This window comes from Vicia villosa, unplaced genomic scaffold (assembly GCF_029867415.1).
Source record: "Vicia villosa cultivar HV-30 ecotype Madison, WI unplaced genomic scaffold, Vvil1.0 ctg.000775F_1_1, whole genome shotgun sequence".
NCBI classification, from domain to species: domain Eukaryota; kingdom Viridiplantae; phylum Streptophyta; class Magnoliopsida; order Fabales; family Fabaceae; genus Vicia; species Vicia villosa.
Genome location: NW_026705347.1, coordinates 583,526 through 602,441, shown reverse-complemented (window position 1 = coordinate 602,441; position 18,916 = coordinate 583,526). Strand labels below are relative to the sequence as shown.

The following is an 18,916-nucleotide window of genomic DNA, read 5'->3' as shown; positions in this document are numbered from 1 at the left end:
CCAGATCTTCTTCTTCTGTACAAATCTCCAGAAAGGTTTTTACTCCACCTCCTTCTGTCCCTAAACCCTCTCCCCAATCACCTCCCTCTGAACCAAAAGTAAACTTCACCTTACCAAATCCTTCTCCATCATCCTTCTCCTCTCCCATTCTAAACCCCACACCTTTAAGTATTCTTCCCCCAACTCCTTCTGATAAATCTTTCTCACCAATTCCCTTTACAAACACTCCATCCTCGTCTCAATCTATCATTTCTGATATTCCATCCTCATCAATCATTCTCTCAGATATCCCTTCTTCCTCATCCACCGTACCTCCACCTTCTATATCCCATCCCTTACCTACCAGAAAATCCAAACCTTACTGTCTTCTCTACCCTGACTACAAATTCACCTTCAATCCGCCTGAACCTGAACCCTATACCTACCTGGAACTTTTCAGACATGAGGTGATTAGCAGTCTAGACCTTCTGAAGGATGCATTTCTAAATGGTCTAGATGATGTTTCTACAAGAAATCTCTGGAGAAGATTTCGCAAGGATTTTCAAGTAGAAGCAATGGGAGTACAGAAAAGACTAGTGGCTGCTGCCCCTGGTTACCCTGGTTACCTTCTGGAGGAAGATAATGGTATATACTACCATCCTCTCAGAAATTGTGTTGCTGCTGAGGAGAAGCCCTTTGTGGATGAATTGGAAGTAGCAAGACTCGCTGCTGCATTGGAAGCCAATCCTTGCAGGGAGATCGTGGTCTGGATACCTCAATATCCTGTTCTACTTGGGGATTTCAAGACTCTCTTTGACTTTCTGAGGGAAAACCCATCTAAGGAAGACCCAAGCTTGGTCATTCCAGAAGTTGTTGACCCACCAGAAGTTGAAGGTCCTTCTGCTCCCAGGAATCTAGCTGCCATTCTTCAGGCACTTGAAAATGGAGACTCGGAAATTCCTGCTGCAGAATATGGAGATGCTTCTATGCAAGAAGCAGATGCTGAAGATCATGTTGCTGAATCAGATCCTGTTGAGGAAATCCCTGCAAATGATCTATCTATGGAAGCTGCAGATCAACATGTCATCCCTGTGGATAGAAGCTGTGAAGCTTCTTCTGATGAATCTTCTCGTCTTGCAAGGACTCTGGAAGAAATTCAGAAGAGACAGGATGAGCAAAGCTCACTCAATGCTGAGTATAGCGCTTTCATGGTGAGGCAAGAAGGACACAACAATAAGGTTCAAGAGATGCTGACCAAGATCTTGTCAAGACTAGGGCCATCTTAGATTGAGTCTGTGTTGTTTCTTTCTTTTCGTTGCATCTGTCTTTGTGCATCTGATCTTTCTTATCTTCATGTACTTCTGTTCCTGCTGTTTGAACTTCAATGAAATCATCTTCTTCCTCCGTGTGTTTCGTTTTGTTTGTCTCTGAATCTTTTTTGCTTTTTGATGATATGACAAAAAGGGGGAGAAGATAAATGATAAATGATTTGATTAATCTATCAGTTGCTGGGTAAAGCTCCCACACATTTACTAACAAGAACTGCAAGTTCTATATGGTTTAAGTGTTTTGCAGGTATAAAGCAGTGAAGAGAATCTTCAAAGCAAACACAGAAGCAAAACCATAAGAAGTGTTATTCTGTAAAAAGAATAAACTCATGGAAACTGAAGCAAGCTGAGTGCTATCAAGCTTCAGAAATCAGAAGCACTGAAAATAGAATTTAATCCATATCTGTCTATTTGCTTTGACAAAATTCTATTTGCTCTGATACATTATTTTAGCCTATATGGCTCTGATACATATCATGTGTTCAAAAATACATTTTATGTTCTGACTCGTTCATGCTGACTTTTGTCGTTTAGTTTTTGTTCTGTAACATTTCAGGATGTAGAGATGCTCTGATGATGCTCTGGTACATTCAACAATGTTCTGATACAAATCTAGCATGAAGTGATGTTGGTAGAAATTCAAAGCTCTGAAGCTATCCGAGGGAAGCAGAAATTCAAAGCTGTGAATGTTCTAAAGATCCAGAAAACTCAAGTTCTGAAGCTGTCCTAGATGGAAGCAGAAATCAGAAAGCTGTGAATGTTCTGAAGATCAAAGAAATTCAAGTTCTGAAGCTGTCCTGAATGGAAGCAGAAATCAGAAGCTGTGAATGTTCAGAAGATCAAAGAAATTCAAGTTCTGAAGCTGTCCTAGATGGAAGCAGGAATCAGAAGCTGTGAGTGTTCTAGGGATCTAAGGAAATTCTAGTTCTGAAGCTGTCCAATGGAAGCAGAAGTCAGAAGCTATGAATTCTCTGAAGACAGAAGCTTATATGATTGTCTCTACCGAAATAATCAGGGAAGTCTTTTATTAAAGTTCTTCGAGTATTTATTTCAGGGGGAGATTATTTATCTCAGGGGGAGATTGTTAATCTCAGGGGGAGACATATTCATATGCTTATGATATAGCTGTGTAATTTGTCTTTTGCCGTCTGTTCTTTCTGATCGCAAATTCATATCATTTATATATGTTTTTGTCATCATCAAAAAGGGGGAGATTGTTAGAACAAGATTTGTTCTGATCAATTATCTTAGTTTTGATGATAACAATAATATGAATTTTGCTTAAGATAATATGGTACTCTAATCCAATGCAATTTCCTTTTCAGGAAATATATAAAGAGTATGCATAATTCAGCGCTCAGAAGCTTTGTCTCAAAGGGTTCAGCATGCAACATCAGAACATGGTCTGGCAAGACATCAGAAGATGGTCGAAGCAGAATCAGAACATGGGTCTATGGAAGCATCAGAAGAACAAGAGAACAGAAGCACTGAAGTTCTGATGGTATCACGCTCAGAAGCACTTCAAGGTCAGAAGATCAGAAGATGCTATGCACCAAGCTGTTTGACTCTGATGATATTCAAACGTTGTATTCACAAACATCAGATCAGAAGAAAGTACAAGTGGCAAGCTACGCTGACTGACAAAAGGAACGTTAAAAGCTACTTAAGGCTACGTCAGTAGACACAGCGTGAACAAGGCTCGAGGTAGTTGACAAAAGCGTATAACATTAAATGCGATGCTGTACGGAACACGCAAAGCATTAAATGCACTCAACGGTCATCTTCTCCAACGCCTATAAATATGAAGTTCTGATGAGAAGCAAGGTTAACGATTCTGCACCAAAACAACTCATATTAAACTTGCTGAAACGCTGTTCAAATTCAAAGCTCAGAATCTTCATCTTCATCAAAGCTCACTACATTGCTGTTGTAATATATTAGTGAGATTAAGCTTAAACGTTAAGAGAAATATCACAGTTTGTGATTATCGCTTTTAAGAAGCATTTGTAATACTCTTAGAATTGATTACATTAAGTTGTAAGGAACTAGAGTGATCGTGTGGATCAGAATACTCTAGGAAGTCTTAGAGGTTATCTAAGCAGGTTGTAACTAGAGTGATCGTGTGGATCAGTATACTCTAGAAAAGTCTTAGAGGGTATCTAAGCAGTTGTTCCTGGAGTGATCAGTGTGTGATCAGAAGACTCTGGAAGACTTAGTTGCTGACTAAGTGGAGAACCATTGTAATCCGTGCGATTAGTGGATTAAATCCTCAGTTGAGGTAAATCATCTCTGCGGGGGTGGACTGGAGTAGTTTAGTTAACAACGAACCAGGATAAAAATAACTGTGCAATTTATTTTTATCTGTCAAGTTTTTAAAGCTACACTTATTCAAACCCCCCCTTTCTAAGTGTTTTTCTATCCTTCAATTGGTATCAGAGCGCCGGTTCTAAGGTGAAAGCACTTAACCGTGTTTAGAAAAGATTCAGGAAGAGAAAAACGCTTCAGTAAAAGATGGTTGATGAAAGTGAAAAGTCTACACCTGCATCTACATCTGGCTCTGCTGAGCAATACAACGGTAACAATGGTTATACTAGACCGCCGGTATTTGATGGTGAAAACTTTGAATACTAGAAAGATAAACTGGAAAGTTACTTTCTTGGTCTAGATGGTGATCTATGGGATCTTCTGATGGATGGTTACAAACATCCAGTAAATGCCAGAGGCGTAAAGCTGACAAGGCAAGAAATGAATGATGATCAGAAAAAGCTTTTCAGGAATCATCATAAATGCAGAACTGTTTTGCTGAATGCTATCTCTCATGCTGAGTATGAGAAGATATCTAACAGGGAAACGGCCTATGACATATATGAGTCCTTGAAAATGACTCATGAAGGAAATGCTCAAGTCAAGGAGACTAAAGCTCTAGCTTTAATCCAGAAGTATGAAGCCTTCAAGATGGAGGATGATGAAGACATTGAAAAGATGTTTTCAAGATTTCAAACTCTTACTGCTGGATTGAGAGTTCTTGACAAGGGATACACCAAGGCTGATCACGTAAAGAAAATCATCAGAAGCTTACCCAGAAGATGGGGTCCTATGGTGACTGCATTCAAGATTGCAAAGAATCTGAATGAAGTCTCTCTGGAAGAGCTTATCAGTGCCTTGAGAAGTCATGAAATAGAGCTGGACGCAAATGAGCCTCAAAAGAAAGGTAAGTCTATTGCATTAAAATCCAATATCAAGAAATGCACTAACGCTTTTCAGGCTAGAGAAGAAGATCCTGAAGAATCAGAATCTGAAGAAGAAGATGAACTGTCCCTGATCTCCAGAAGGCTAAATCAACTCTGGAAGACCAAGCAAAGGAAGTTCAGAGGCTTCAGAAGTTCAAAGAAATTTGAACGTGGAGAATCTTCTGATGACAGAAGATTTGACAAGAAGAAGGTCATGTGCTATGAATGCAATGAGCCTGGACACTTCAAGAATGAATGTCCAAATCTTCAGAAGGAAAATCCCAAGAAGAAGTTTCATAAGAAGAAAGGTCTTATGGCAACCTGGGATGAGTCAGAAGTTGATTCAGACTCTGAAGATGAGCAGGCCAACTGTGCGCTGATGGCGACAGAAGATGACGGATCAGAATCTACATCAGAATCAGATTCTGAAGAGGTATTTTCTGAACTTACTAGAGATGAGTTAGTTTCCGGTCTAACTGAACTTCTGGAACTCAAGTCTCAGATTAGTCTCAAATACAAAAAGCTGAAAAAGCTATTTGAATTTGAAACAAAGAAGCTTGAGATGGAGAATTCTGAATTAAAAGAAAAACTTTTAAAATTATCCAATAATGTTGGATCTCCTTCTGATTCAGAAAAATCCACTCCTAGTCTAAACCATATTCTGAAAGAATATGATTTAAGTTTCAGGAAGTTCTTATCTAGAAGTATTGGCAGAAGTCAGCTAGCTTCTATGATATATGATGTGTCTGGAAACAAAAGAGTCGGCATTGGTTTTGAGGGTGAAACCCCATACAAACTTGAACCTGTTGATGAAATGAAACTCACATACAAGCCATTGTATGATCAGTTCAAGTATGGCCACTCCCATGATATTAGGCACACTTCACATGCTCAAAGTTTTCACATAACATACACCAAAAAGCATGTGACACAACCTAGGAAATATCATGAAACTCACATTAAAAATTATCATGCTGTTCCTCCTATTGCTTACAATGTTAAACCCAAGTTCAATCAGAACTTGAGAAAATCTAACAAGAAAGGACCCAAGAAAATGTGGGTACCAAAGAAAAAGACTATTTCTTTTGCAGATTCTCTTGGCGACAAAGAAGATAAAAGTCAACATGACATGTCTCCTGGACTCAAGTAGGTCTCAACACTTGAAGGGAAGAAAGATTGTCTTCCAAGTTCTGGTTCTTAAATCTGTTGAAGAAACTATGTTCGTAGGAAATCAGAAAAGAAAGTTTATTAGTCTTGGAACCATCTGTTTTGTTTGTCTCTAAAGCATTGATGTTTCGTTCTTGATTATTCTGAATGCTCTAAATGCTACAGAATATACAATATTGAAACATTGATTGTGGACGAATCAATAAATATCTGGTTTGATGATAAACTTGTTTCTAATGAAACAAAGCGCTTAAGAATTTCTGCAGATACAGTTTTGTCTTATCAGAAGCTGCAGAACAAAGTAGTGAACCTCCAGAAGCTGTGTATATCAGAAGTAATGGATCAGAAGATCATTCAGATTTATATCAGCACACTTCAGAAGGAGTGTTTCCTGAAGAGAAACTTGATCAGATCAGAAGCAGTGATCAGAATCTGAAGGCGTAAAGTCTATTCTGAAATTTACAGCTGTCATCTATTATCTGATGGTGAACGCGTGTCTGTACGGTTTGTACTAAGCGTGCAGTTGAAAAGACGCCGACCTAGGTAACTGTATTTAATCATTTCATTTACCATGCTATCTCTCCTAATGTCATTTCTCATTTAATGCAAAATGATTTAAATTATTTTCAAATTTTTTAAATAGTCCGCTTCAACTTCATTCTTTTCTCCGTTTCTCTATTTTGTCGTACATTTTTTTTCGCTGCATCTGTCTCTTTCTTTTTCAAACCCTAGTCCTTGATCTAATCTTACGACATAATCATCATGGACTCTTCCTCTTGTTCTTCTTCCTCAAAAGAAAGACTTACTTCTTCACAAATCCTTCGGCGAAATTATGAATATGCTCCTTTGAAAACTTGCTTGATACCCACGAAGGACTTGGAGGTTTTATGTGAAACTGCTGTGGACTTAAACAATCTTAAAGCGAATGGCTTTAAGTGTGATGCAAGAATCCTTGAGCAAGGATGGTCCAAGTACCTAAATAGATTGGTTGGTCCAATTTATCCTGATCTTGTGAAGGATTTCTGGGTACATGCAACGGTTACCCCAACGGCCATCATTTCATTCGTGCTAGGGCATGAAGTGGTTATCTCTGAGAAACTGATCAGAAAGCTATACAATCTGAATGATGAAGAAGGTTGGTCTGGTTTTCGACATACATCTGTTGATTGGTCGATAGTTGAAAAACAAATCTCTCAGACTTCTGGGATTGACTCGAATAACACAGGCACCTTGAAGCCATTTTATAGAGTATGGGCTGAGATTATTCTGGGTTCTCTTCACCACAGAAAAAGAATGCTCTCCTCTTCTTACATCAGTCCAGATCACAAGCACACTCTTTTCTGCATTGGCAAAAAGACTGAGATCAACATTTCTCACATTCTGTTTGAGAATCTAAAGACTTCAATCCTTGAGTCAAGAGAAGAGGAAAGGGCGAAGTACCCTCATCTTTCAAGAACGACTATTCCGTTTGGAAGAATGATTTCAGACATTCTTACTGAAAGCAAAGTGCTGGACTCCATCAGAAAACTCAATGCATCCCATTTGCTTGGAGTAGTTCAAGGTCCCATTTTTAATGGTGTGGATTTGTTCAGATTAGAACTCATTCAAAATGTACCTTCTGTGTGCCCAAGCTTTCCTGACATTCTCTCAAGAAGAGTTGCTGTTGAAGGTTTTGCCTCCGTGTTTCAAGAAGAACTGCATCAGGTTGTCAAGTCTTACCTGGAAGATTGTGTTAGGAAGCAATCAGATATTGATCCTGCTTGGATCCGTGGCAGAGTACTTCCGTCCAAGGCTGATCTTCTTAAGAAGGATCAGAAGGAACTAAAGGCTAGGCTAAAAAGAAAAGCCCAAAAAGATGAGGCTGAGAAAGCCAAGAAGTTGAGGGTCACCTATGATCCTGACAAGGTGGACTCTGAAGAACGAAGAGATAAAAGGATCAGAGATTCCTTTCGCAGAACCAGATCTTCTTCTTCTGTACAAATCTCCAGAAAGGTTTTTACTCCACCTCCTTCTGTCCCTAAACCCTCTCCCCAATCACCTCCCTCTGAACCAAAAGTAAACTTCACCTTACCAAATCCTTCTCCATCATCCTTCTCCTCTCCCATTCTAAACCCCACACCTTTAAGTATTCTTCCCCCAACTCCTTCTGATAAATCTTTCTCACCAATTCCCTTTACAAACACTCCATCCTCGTCTCAATCTATCATTTCTGATATTCCATCCTCATCAATCATTCTCTCAGATATCCCTTCTTCCTCATCCACCGTACCTCCACCTTCTATATCCCATCCCTTACCTACCAGAAAATCCAAACCTTACTGTCTTCTCTACCCTGACTACAAATTCACCTTCAATCCGCCTGAACCTGAACCCTATACCTACCTGGAACTTTTCAGACATGAGGTGATTAGCAGTCTAGACCTTCTGAAGGATGCATTTCTAAATGGTCTAGATGATGTTTCTACAAGAAATCTCTGGAGAAGATTTCGCAAGGATTTTCAAGTAGAAGCAATGGGAGTACAGAAAAGACTAGTGGCTGCTGCCCCTGGTTACCCTGGTTACCTTCTGGAGGAAGATAATGGTATATACTACCATCCTCTCAGAAATTGTGTTGCTGCTGAGGAGAAGCCCTTTGTGGATGAATTGGAAGTAGCAAGACTCGCTGCTGCATTGGAAGCCAATCCTTGCAGGGAGATCGTGGTCTGGATACCTCAATATCCTGTTCTACTTGGGGATTTCAAGACTCTCTTTGACTTTCTGAGGGAAAACCCATCTAAGGAAGACCCAAGCTTGGTCATTCCAGAAGTTGTTGACCCACCAGAAGTTGAAGGTCCTTCTGCTCCCAGGAATCTAGCTGCCATTCTTCAGGCACTTGAAAATGGAGACTCGGAAATTCCTGCTGCAGAATATGGAGATGCTTCTATGCAAGAAGCAGATGCTGAAGATCATGTTGCTGAATCAGATCCTGTTGAGGAAATCCCTGCAAATGATCTATCTATGGAAGCTGCAGATCAACATGTCATCCCTGTGGATAGAAGCTGTGAAGCTTCTTCTGATGAATCTTCTCGTCTTGCAAGGACTCTGGAAGAAATTCAGAAGAGACAGGATGAGCAAAGCTCACTCAATGCTGAGTATAGCGCTTTCATGGTGAGGCAAGAAGGACACAACAATAAGGTTCAAGAGATGCTGACCAAGATCTTGTCAAGACTAGGGCCATCTTAGATTGAGTCTGTGTTGTTTCTTTCTTTTCGTTGCATCTGTCTTTGTGCATCTGATCTTTCTTATCTTCATGTACTTCTGTACCTGCTGTTTGAACTTCAATGAAATCATCTTCTTCCTCCGTGTGTTTCGTTTTGTTTGTCTCTGAATCTTTTTTGCTTTTTGATGATATGACAAAAAGGGGGAGAAGATAAATGATAAATGATTTGATTAATCTATCAGTTGCTGGGTAAAGCTCCCACACATTTACTAATAAGAACTGCAAGTTCTATATGGTTTAAGTGTTTTGCAGGTATAAAGCAGTGAAGAGAATCTTCAAAGCAAACACAGAAGCAAAACCATAAGAAGTGTTATTCTGTAAAAAGAATAAACTCATGGAAACTGAAGCAAGCTGAGTGCTATCAAGCTTCAGAAATCAGAAGCACTGAAAATAGAATTTAATCCATATCTGTCTATTTGCTTTGACAAAATTCTATTTGCTCTGATACATTATTTTAGCCTATATGGCTCTGATACATATCATGTGTTCAAAAATACATTTTATGTTCTGACTCGTTCATGCTGACTTTTGTCGTTTAGTTTTTGTTCTGTAACATTTCAGGATGTAGAGATGCTCTGATGATGCTCTGGTACATTCAACAATGTTCTGATACAAATCTAGCATGAAGTGATGTTGGTAGAAATTCAAAGCTCTGAAGCTATCCGAGGGAAGCAGAAATTCAAAGCTGTGAATGTTCTAAAGATCCAGAAAACTCAAGTTCTGAAGCTGTCCTAGATGGAAGCAGAAATCAGAAAGCTGTGAATATTCTGAAGATCAAAGAAATTCAAGTTCTGAAGCTGTCCTGAATGGAAGCAGAAATCAGAAGCTGTGAATGTTCAGAAGATCAAAGAAATTCAAGTTCTGAAGCTGTCCTAGATGGAAGCAGGAATCAGAAGCTGTGAGTGTTCTAGGGATCTAAGGAAATTCTAGTTCTGAAGCTGTCCAATGGAAGCAGAAGTCAGAAGCTATGAATTCTCTGAAGACAGAAGCTTATATGATTGTCTCTACCGAAATAATTAGGGAAGTCTTTTATTAAAGTTCTTCGAGTATTTATTTCAGGGGGAGATTATTTATCTCAGGGGGAGATTATTAATCTCAGGGGGAGACATATTCATATGCTTATGATATAGCTGTGTAATTTGTCTTTTGCCGTCTGTTCTTTCTGATCGCAAATTCATATCATTTATATATGTTTTTGTCATCATCAAAAAGGGGGAGATTGTTAGAACAAGATTTGTTCTGATCAATTATCTTAGTTTTGATGATAACAATAATATGAATTTTGCTTAAGATAATATGGTACTCTAATCCAATGCAATTTCCTTTTCAGGAAATATATAAAGAGTATGCATAATTCAGCGCTCAGAAGCTTTGTCTCAAAGGGTTCAGCATGCAACATCAGAACATGGTCTGGCAAGACATCAGAAGATGGTCGAAGCAGAATCAGAACATGGGTCTATGGAAGCATCAGAAGAACAAGAGAACAGAAGCACTGAAGTTCTGATGGTATCACGCTCAGAAGCACTTCAAGGTCAGAAGATCAGAAGATGCTATGCACCAAGCTGTTTGACTCTGATGATATTCAAACGTTGTATTCACAAACATCAGATCAGAAGAAAGTACAAGTGGCAAGCTACGCTGACTGACAAAAGGAACGTTAAAAGCTACTTAAGGCTACGTCAGTAGACACAGCGTGAACAAGGCTCGAGGTAGTTGACAAAAGCGTATAACATTAAATGCGATGCTGTACGGAACACGCAAAGCATTAAATGCACTCAACGGTCATCTTCTCCAACGCCTATAAATATGAAGTTCTGATGAGAAGCAAGGTTAACGATTCTGCACCAAAACAACTCATATTAAACTTGCTGAAACGCTGTTCAAATTCAAAGCTCAGAATCTTCATCTTCATCAAAGCTCACTACATTGCTGTTGTAATATATTAGTGAGATTAAGCTTAAACGTTAAGAGAAATATCACAGTTTGTGATTATCGCTTTTAAGAAGCATTTGTAATACTCTTAGAATTGATTACATTAAGTTGTAAGGAACTAGAGTGATCGTGTGGATCAGAATACTCTAGGAAGTCTTAGAGGTTATCTAAGCAGGTTGTAACTAGAGTGATCGTGTGGATCAGTATACTCTAGAAAAGTCTTAGAGGGTATCTAAGCAGTTGTTCCTGGAGTGATCAGTGTGTGATCAGAAGACTCTGGAAGACTTAGTTGCTGACTAAGTGGAGAACCATTGTAATCCGTGCGATTAGTGGATTAAATCCTCAGTTGAGGTAAATCATCTCTGCGGGGGTGGACTGGAGTAGTTTAGTTAACAACGAACCAGGATAAAAATAACTGTGCAATTTATTTTTATCTGTCAAGTTTTTAAAGCTACACTTATTCAAACCCCCCCTTTCTAAGTGTTTTTCTATCCTTCAAGAATGACATATTTATATGAGAATATGAGAATGAATCTGAACCATTGGATTTTAAAATAAATGGTGGAGATTATGGGTGAATCTTTTTTTTCTCTCTCCTACTTCATTTATTTCAAGATACAGGAGCGAGAGAAAAAAGATTCACTCATAATCTCCACCATTTATTTTAAAATCCAATGGTTCAGATTCATTCTCACATTCTCATATAAATATGTCATTCTCATATGATATGCCATATATATATATATATATATATATATATATATATATATATATATATATGGCATATCAAGTGAGAGCATTTTTAAATGAGAGATGAGAGGAAGAAATATCAACCATTAGATTCATCAAGAGAGAGAATGTAATAACCTCATTAATGTATTAACATTCTCTCTCTTGATGAATCCAATGATTGATATTTCTTCCTCTCATCTCTTATTTAAAAATGCTCTCACTTGATATGCTCCATATATATATATATATATATATATATATATATATATATATATATATATATATATATATATATATATATATATATATATATATATATATATATATATATATATATATATATATATATATATAGTTCTATTTCATTCCATAAGATTCTATGAATCCAAAAATACAAGGATGTAGTATTATAAATTTTAAAAAACATTGATTTACCAATTACCATAGATCAATTAACTATGGGTTAAACATTGAATTTATTTATTGATTCTATAAAACATGTTTGCCAATTAAATCCCTCGAATTAAAAAGTACTCCTATGGTAAAGGCATCAAATACATGTGACTATGTGTGATGAAAAAATTTAAATAACAATGTTTATAAAAAAAATTACATAAAAAACAAGGTTTTCATAAAATTTACCAAAATGTCTAGGTTTTGCAGGACCCCCAGAGTATGCGCCAAACCATTTGACGCATTAGTATAAAATTTTTTGAGTTAGCCAATCCATTTGGCTTAAATGTTGAAAAGTAAAAAAAAAAAAAAAAAAAAATTCACATTTGCGCCAAACCATATGGCGCATACTCCTAATTTTTATACTAATGCGCCAATTCATTTGGCGCATACTCTAGGGGGTCTTCAAAACCTAGACACTTTGGTAAATTTTTTGAAAAACTTGTTTTTTTGGTAATTTTTTTTTTAAACCTTGTTATTTAAAATTTTTTTTCACTATGTGTCTCTATCTCTTAAATTTTCTTTCTTTCATCTTAATATTTTAATAATCATTTATATATCATCAAATACATGCACTAAAGGCATCAAAGTTATCAAACTCGAAAGACATCCAATCCTATTCGGAAAAATATCCTCAATTAGATCCAGACAGAGAGTCTAATACGCCATCGCTTAATTACGTAATCACTTTCCTCACATCTTTCCCTCTTTCTGCAACATTATTACACACTCCACTCTCTTCTCGTTCTCATTCGCCACGACAATACAGAGCACAATGGCCCAAGAAACCAAAAATGAGAACCCGGATCAATCAACGCCCACAACCCGATCCGTCGGCGGCACCGAATACGGCTGGTGCAAAGCCGTCCCCGGAGGCACCGGCTCCACCGTCCTCAGCCTCCTCCTCTCTAAACCTCCACAAATCCCTCACCTCCAAAACGCCCTCCACAAACTCCAAATTTCCCACCCAATCCTCCGTTCAAAGATCCACCTCGACACAACCACCAACACATTCCACTTCGTAACTCCCCCAACTCCCCGCGTCCAAATCGAGCCCTTCGATCTCCAATCCACCTCCCAAATCCTCCAATCTCAAACCAACGGCCACGATCTCACCGACCTCGACCCCTTCCACGCGCTACTCGAACACGAGATGAACCGCGACACGTGGCGGGATCCTGAAGACGGAGACGCCGACGTTATGTATGCTAGCACGTACGCGATTAGCGACAAACGGTTCGCGTTGTTTCTCCGGCTTCACACGTCGGCTTGCGATAGGGCAGCGGCGGTGGCGCTGCTTAACGAACTGTTGAGGCTTGTCGCTGGTGGAGGTGACGGTGGGGAGGTGGAGGGTGATAAGGTGAATCTTGCGATTGAGGATCTGATTCCGGAAGGGAAGATGAATAAACCGTTTTGGGCGCGTGGATTGGACGTGCTTGGTTACTCGCTTAATGCGTTTAGGTTTTCGAATCTGAGTTTCGTGAATGCTGATTCGCCTCGAAGCTCTAGGATGGTGAGGTTTCAACTGAATGCAGATGAAACCAAGAATCTGCTAGATGTGAGTCCCAACTATTCACTGTTAATTATGCATTATTATGATCTTCTGTTATCATTCTCGTTACCAATTTTTTAGTGAAAATCTTCTGTTAATTATGCATATTAGTTGGAGTAGTTGAAATAGTAATAATGAAATAGTTAGATAAATTGTTTAATTGTATGGGAATATTATTAAAAAAGTTGATAAATGTTGACATATAATATATTATCAACAACAGAAACAAAATTCTTGATTTGGTACTCGTAGTGGTGATTACTGATTAGTCTTGGTAGGTTCACTGATTTTGTTTTATTATTTAATTTAATAATAATATTCTGAGATGATTGGAGAGACGTTTATCTTGTGTATGGGGTTGATGTATGGAAGGAAGATTGAGGACATGGCAATATGGGATAAGTATGGGTGTATAAGAGTCGTCTTAAGATTTCCTTGTCTTACGTTTTTTTAAGGCCCTGTGTAGGTTAGACACAGTTCAACTGCGACAACATTTATGGGTCTTATTTAGTCATAGTTAAACCATTACAGATTTATTATGAGACTCTATTTAATTACAATTTACCTGTAGAAAATTTGAGGTCCTCTGTTGCTGTCTATCTTGCACATCCTCAAAAACTTATTTAGTCATAGTTTATCCATTACAATTTAATTAAGTTTAGTTGAATGTATTATGGTACTAGTATAACCCTGGCTTATAACCACTGATTCAATATTTTCAAATTGTTGAGTATTGCAATTCTCATTAGGTGGTTTGGGCATGTAGAGAGAAGATGTGTAGATTCTGTGATAAGGAGAGTATATCAGATGGAGAGAACTCAAACAAGTAGAGGAAGAGAAAGACCTAGAAAGACTATAAGAGAAATTACTAAGAAATATCTCGAGTTTAACGATTTGGATAAAAGCATGGTTCCGAATAGAACATTATGGCAAAAGTTGATCCATGTAGCCGATCCTACTTAGTGAAGATGCTGGCCTCTTTGAAAAAAGTTCTCCATTGGCATATTACTTATATACAAAGAATAAGTCACTCTCAGTAAGTCAAGTCTGGTAAGAATTAAGAAGTGAGAAGCTCCAGTATGAATAAGGGGTGCTTCATCACGCCCCGTGGCGTGATCCATACCCTTTAATAGTAAATCAATCGATTTAGATTAACTTGAACACAGTGATAAATCATATTTGTTTTGGAAGAAAAATAGCGACCAACTTATAACTAATATCAACTGCCATTTTTTGGGAAGTACCAAATTTTCATCTTTTCTTTCATCTGCGGATCTTTGTAATAGAAATTTATGCACTGAATATTAGAAGCCAGCGCTCACCTAATAAAAGTCTTCAAAATGCTATATCTGTTTTGTTAAGCATCCGTTGTTGTACAATCTAATTGTTATGGCATCCTAGACTCACTTATTTGCCTATGATCTGGCAGTTAAGTGAATTAACTTAATCATGCAAGATTATGTAGGGATGCAAATCAAGAGGAATTAAACTTTGCGCGGCACTTGCAGCAGCTGGAATGATTGCCGCATGGAAATCTAAGCGTCTTTCTGATTATGAATCAGAAAAATATGCTGTAGTAACACTCATTGACTGTCGCCCTCTTCTTGATCCAGTACTTTCCAGCAGCCATTGTGGTATGCCATAGTTTCTTATATTCCTTGTTCCTTTTTGTGTTTGTTTTATGGACTTAATTGATGAAATGTGATTGACTGAATGTGTACATTTTTTTTACACTAACAGTGTATATGGTATACACTCGTGGTTTATTATATATTTGTTACTTGATATTACCCACGACCAATTGACAAAAACTTCTTCTGATTATTTTAGCAATGAAATTAGGTTCTCAAGTTTCAAACTAACTAGTGAAATTAATATACTTGTGATACTTTTTAAATCATTTGGAAAACGTTTAATAGTCTTGCCTGTTTATCTGTTGTTTGGTTCAGGATTTTACCATTCTGCCATTTTAAATACCCATGATGTTTGTGGAGAAACCTTATGGGAGTTGGCAAAGAGAAGTTACTCATCCTTTGAAAATGCTAAGAACAACAATAAGCATTTCACAGATATGTCTGACCTCAACTTCCTCATGTGCAAAGCCATTGATAACCCTGGTATGACACCATCGTCATCCCTTAGAACTGCACTGGTCTCTGTATTTGATGATCTTGTCATTGATGATTCGACTGAAATGCACGAAGAGCTTGGATTGGAAGACTATCTGGGTTGTGCTTCCGCTCATGGTGTTGGCCCGTCGATAGCCATATTTGACGCCATACGGAATGGAAAGTTGGATTGTGCTTGTATATATCCTTCACCCCTTCATTCAAGAGAGCAGATTCAAGGATTAGTTGATCATATGAAGAGAATACTTGTGGATGGTTGTAACAGGAAAAATTAATAATTTAATTATGAGCATTTGTTGAAAATTTTAATGACCAATTCGTAAACTTGATCGCCTCTTCATTTTCAGTGTTTTGTGGTAATTAATACCTTCTACTGTAATGCAGATTAGTTCTCTGCTCTGAGTTTGTCTCAAGAAATGAGAGGTTTATTTCAATCGGAAACTTCAACAATTATGACTGAATCAAGTTACTATAATGCTCACACACATTTGCATACATATCAACATTTTTTTTTATAATATCATCATTTTTGTTATGACTTGCACTTTGATTTTGAACACTTATACTCTGATTCTGTCTTCTTTAACACAAATGTGAGATGACATGTTGTGTTGATATGCACTATGCATTTTGGAACGAGACATTGCTCACTAAGTTAAGTTATTGTATTTTCTTAGATAAGCCATTTGCAGGTAAAGAGATAAGTTTCTTGATTTAGAAGTGGAATGAAATTTATGACTAAGTGATAACCAATTTTCACTCTTAATTAAAAAATGCTATAAAATGAACCATTATATGATGGATAAGCAAAACATACTAGAATTCTAATTCACAGAATCCATTGTAGATGAATAGAACTCATAGTAGTAGGTTTTCTAGTTACCTATTTCCACATATCATCAGAATTACCATGAAACAACACTCTTCCATTTATTACACCGTAGCCATAGTCAATATCCTTCTAAGGGTACAAAAACATTATACATGAGCACACAAACAATGCAATTAGAGTTGTCTATGCTTTTACATATCTGTATTAAGATTTCCTCAACTCTTCCATTTTTATTTACTCTTTCAAAATTACTCGGCCAGCAGTATTTACTACCTCTGGACCAGGAAAGTCTAAGAAAAGAGCACCAAATAGACATGTGAATTTATTATTAGTAGAAAGTTTTGCCAAATCTATGCCATACAAAATTCAAGTCAGACACTATTGACTAGTTGAAAGTTCACAATTGTTGCCACTGATTACTGAGATAACTTTTGCAGCATTTGATGCCATTTGTAAAATTTTGGGGTATGCTTACTTAAAAAGTGAGGAAAATATTAAATTAAACTAAATTTAAATAAAAAAGCATAAGTTGAGGACAGACCTAGATGGAAAAGTTCAACATCAATTGTTTACCGGTCAAATTAATTCTGATTGACAAAGTGCTTGCGGCAAAATAGCTCATATAGAAATTAAACCTAACTTTGATACACCGAGTTTGGATCCTCTATCGTCCGTGTACGATATGGTCGGGCTATAGAGCCGTTACATCGTGCATAGGCGATAGATGGTCATAATATCTACCATTCCTAAGTCAAATTGAATTCTTCTATCATAAAAGATGAGATAACTTCAATGCATTTTAACACTAACCAATAAAACAAAAGATCAAACAAAATCATGAAAAATCTTGCCTAAGTGAAACTTGCCATTGTTACATTCAATAGCATTCACAACCTCTTGAAATGCATCAACACTACATGGAACAACCAAGCCATTCCTCTGCTGAAAACCAAACTCATTATATGATTTCTCAAGCAGCATCTTGAATAAAGGGTGAGAAAGATAACTCGTTGGAACCACATATCTTTGGTGCTCATCACCAACATAAACTGCAAAATAGCCAGTTGGAGTTGTGCTTGTACATAACTCTTCTTCATATCCCTTCAACAAACACTCATGATGAGGAGGGTCATTGTTAGTTTCACCTCCACTACTACTAGACTTTACCTTCTTGGCTAGTTTCTTCAATGATACCATCTTTTTCCCTAGCATTTTGGTTCTGAAATTCAGTTGAAAATAGAAGGAGAGGCTATTGTGCAAGTTTGAAGGGAAGAAGACTTTAGGACTATATTTGTAAAGAGGTTAGAAGGTGATGGACAAATAATAAGTACAAAGGGTTGAAAAAGTCTACTTTCCACGTTTGAATTATTAAAAATATGGCAAAATTGTTCTATCCCTATATTTAATTTCAGATAACCATGTCATTTATATATTTTTTTCCAACTCAATATTTTATTATGTTCTAAATTGTTAACTTTGTTATTTGTTTTTTTTTAAAATAATAAATCCAAAACCTATAAAATTTATTAATAACTTCAAAATTTTATGAAAAAAATTCATATCTTAGTCAAAAGTCAAAAATTTAATTTTCACTTTTTCTTATTTCCCTCACACATTTCTATAAAACACTAAACTCTCTTTCTTATCTTATTCTACCTCTTTCTTATTTTACCTCTTTCTTATTTTATTTTTATAATTTTTTTACTTAATTTTAAATTTTACTTTAGTCTCTTAATTAATAAACTTTACAATTAAGTTCTTTAAAAACGAGTTTGTTAACAAAATTAATCATTTTTGTAAGAAACGTTAACTTGGAATGATGTGGCATGACAACAAGACATAACTTAAATTATTGAGTCAACAAATAAGTTATATTCTATCTGCTATTCACATTATTTCATTAGTCTTCTCAACATTGTAGGATTTCCTATTCATCTTCTTCAATAATTGGAATACAATTTCATCATCTTCATAAACATTCTTCTTCATGTTGATTTCTTGATTTCTATTCAAATGTCAAAGTATTTCAACAACTCTTCAAATAACTAAAGTTGTGGAACACATAGATCTGTACTCAGAAGAAACAAGAGGGGAGTATTTTTGTCAAGAGGAGTGTGTTCTTCGTACATTACAAATATGAATAATGTGAATGTTGGGAAAAAGTTTCGGAGTTGTAGAAGTTACATAAATCAAATGGAAAGGGGATTAATTTTTTCAAGTGGTTATGTGAAAAAGTTGTTGATGGAAAGAATTTGAAGATTGAAACGCAAAAGAAGAAGATTTTTAAGTTGAAGAATGAGATTGTCCACAGAAGAGGAATGTT

At 36.9% G+C, this 18,916-nt stretch overlaps 2 protein-coding genes across 2 annotated transcripts; one reads left to right on the top strand and one right to left on the bottom strand.

Moving 5' to 3' along the window:
• The first annotated feature begins 12,656 nt into the window (after positions 1–12,656).
• LOC131631133 (uncharacterized) lies at positions 12,657–16,242 on the top strand. The gene is made up of 3 exons (XM_058901912.1): positions 12,657–13,638; positions 15,098–15,266; positions 15,582–16,242. Exons 1-3 carry the CDS (start codon positions 12,856–12,858, stop codon positions 16,034–16,036), a joined length of 1,407 nt encoding a protein of 468 aa, XP_058757895.1. The 5' UTR covers positions 12,657–12,855; the 3' UTR covers positions 16,037–16,242.
• A 920-nt stretch (positions 16,243–17,162) lies between these two features.
• Positions 17,163–17,876, bottom strand: LOC131631124 (auxin-responsive protein SAUR15-like). The gene has a single exon (XM_058901901.1). It carries the CDS (start codon positions 17,803–17,805, stop codon positions 17,419–17,421), a length of 387 nt encoding a protein of 128 aa, XP_058757884.1. The 5' UTR covers positions 17,806–17,876; the 3' UTR covers positions 17,163–17,418.
• Positions 17,877–18,916: the final 1,040 nt, after the last annotated feature.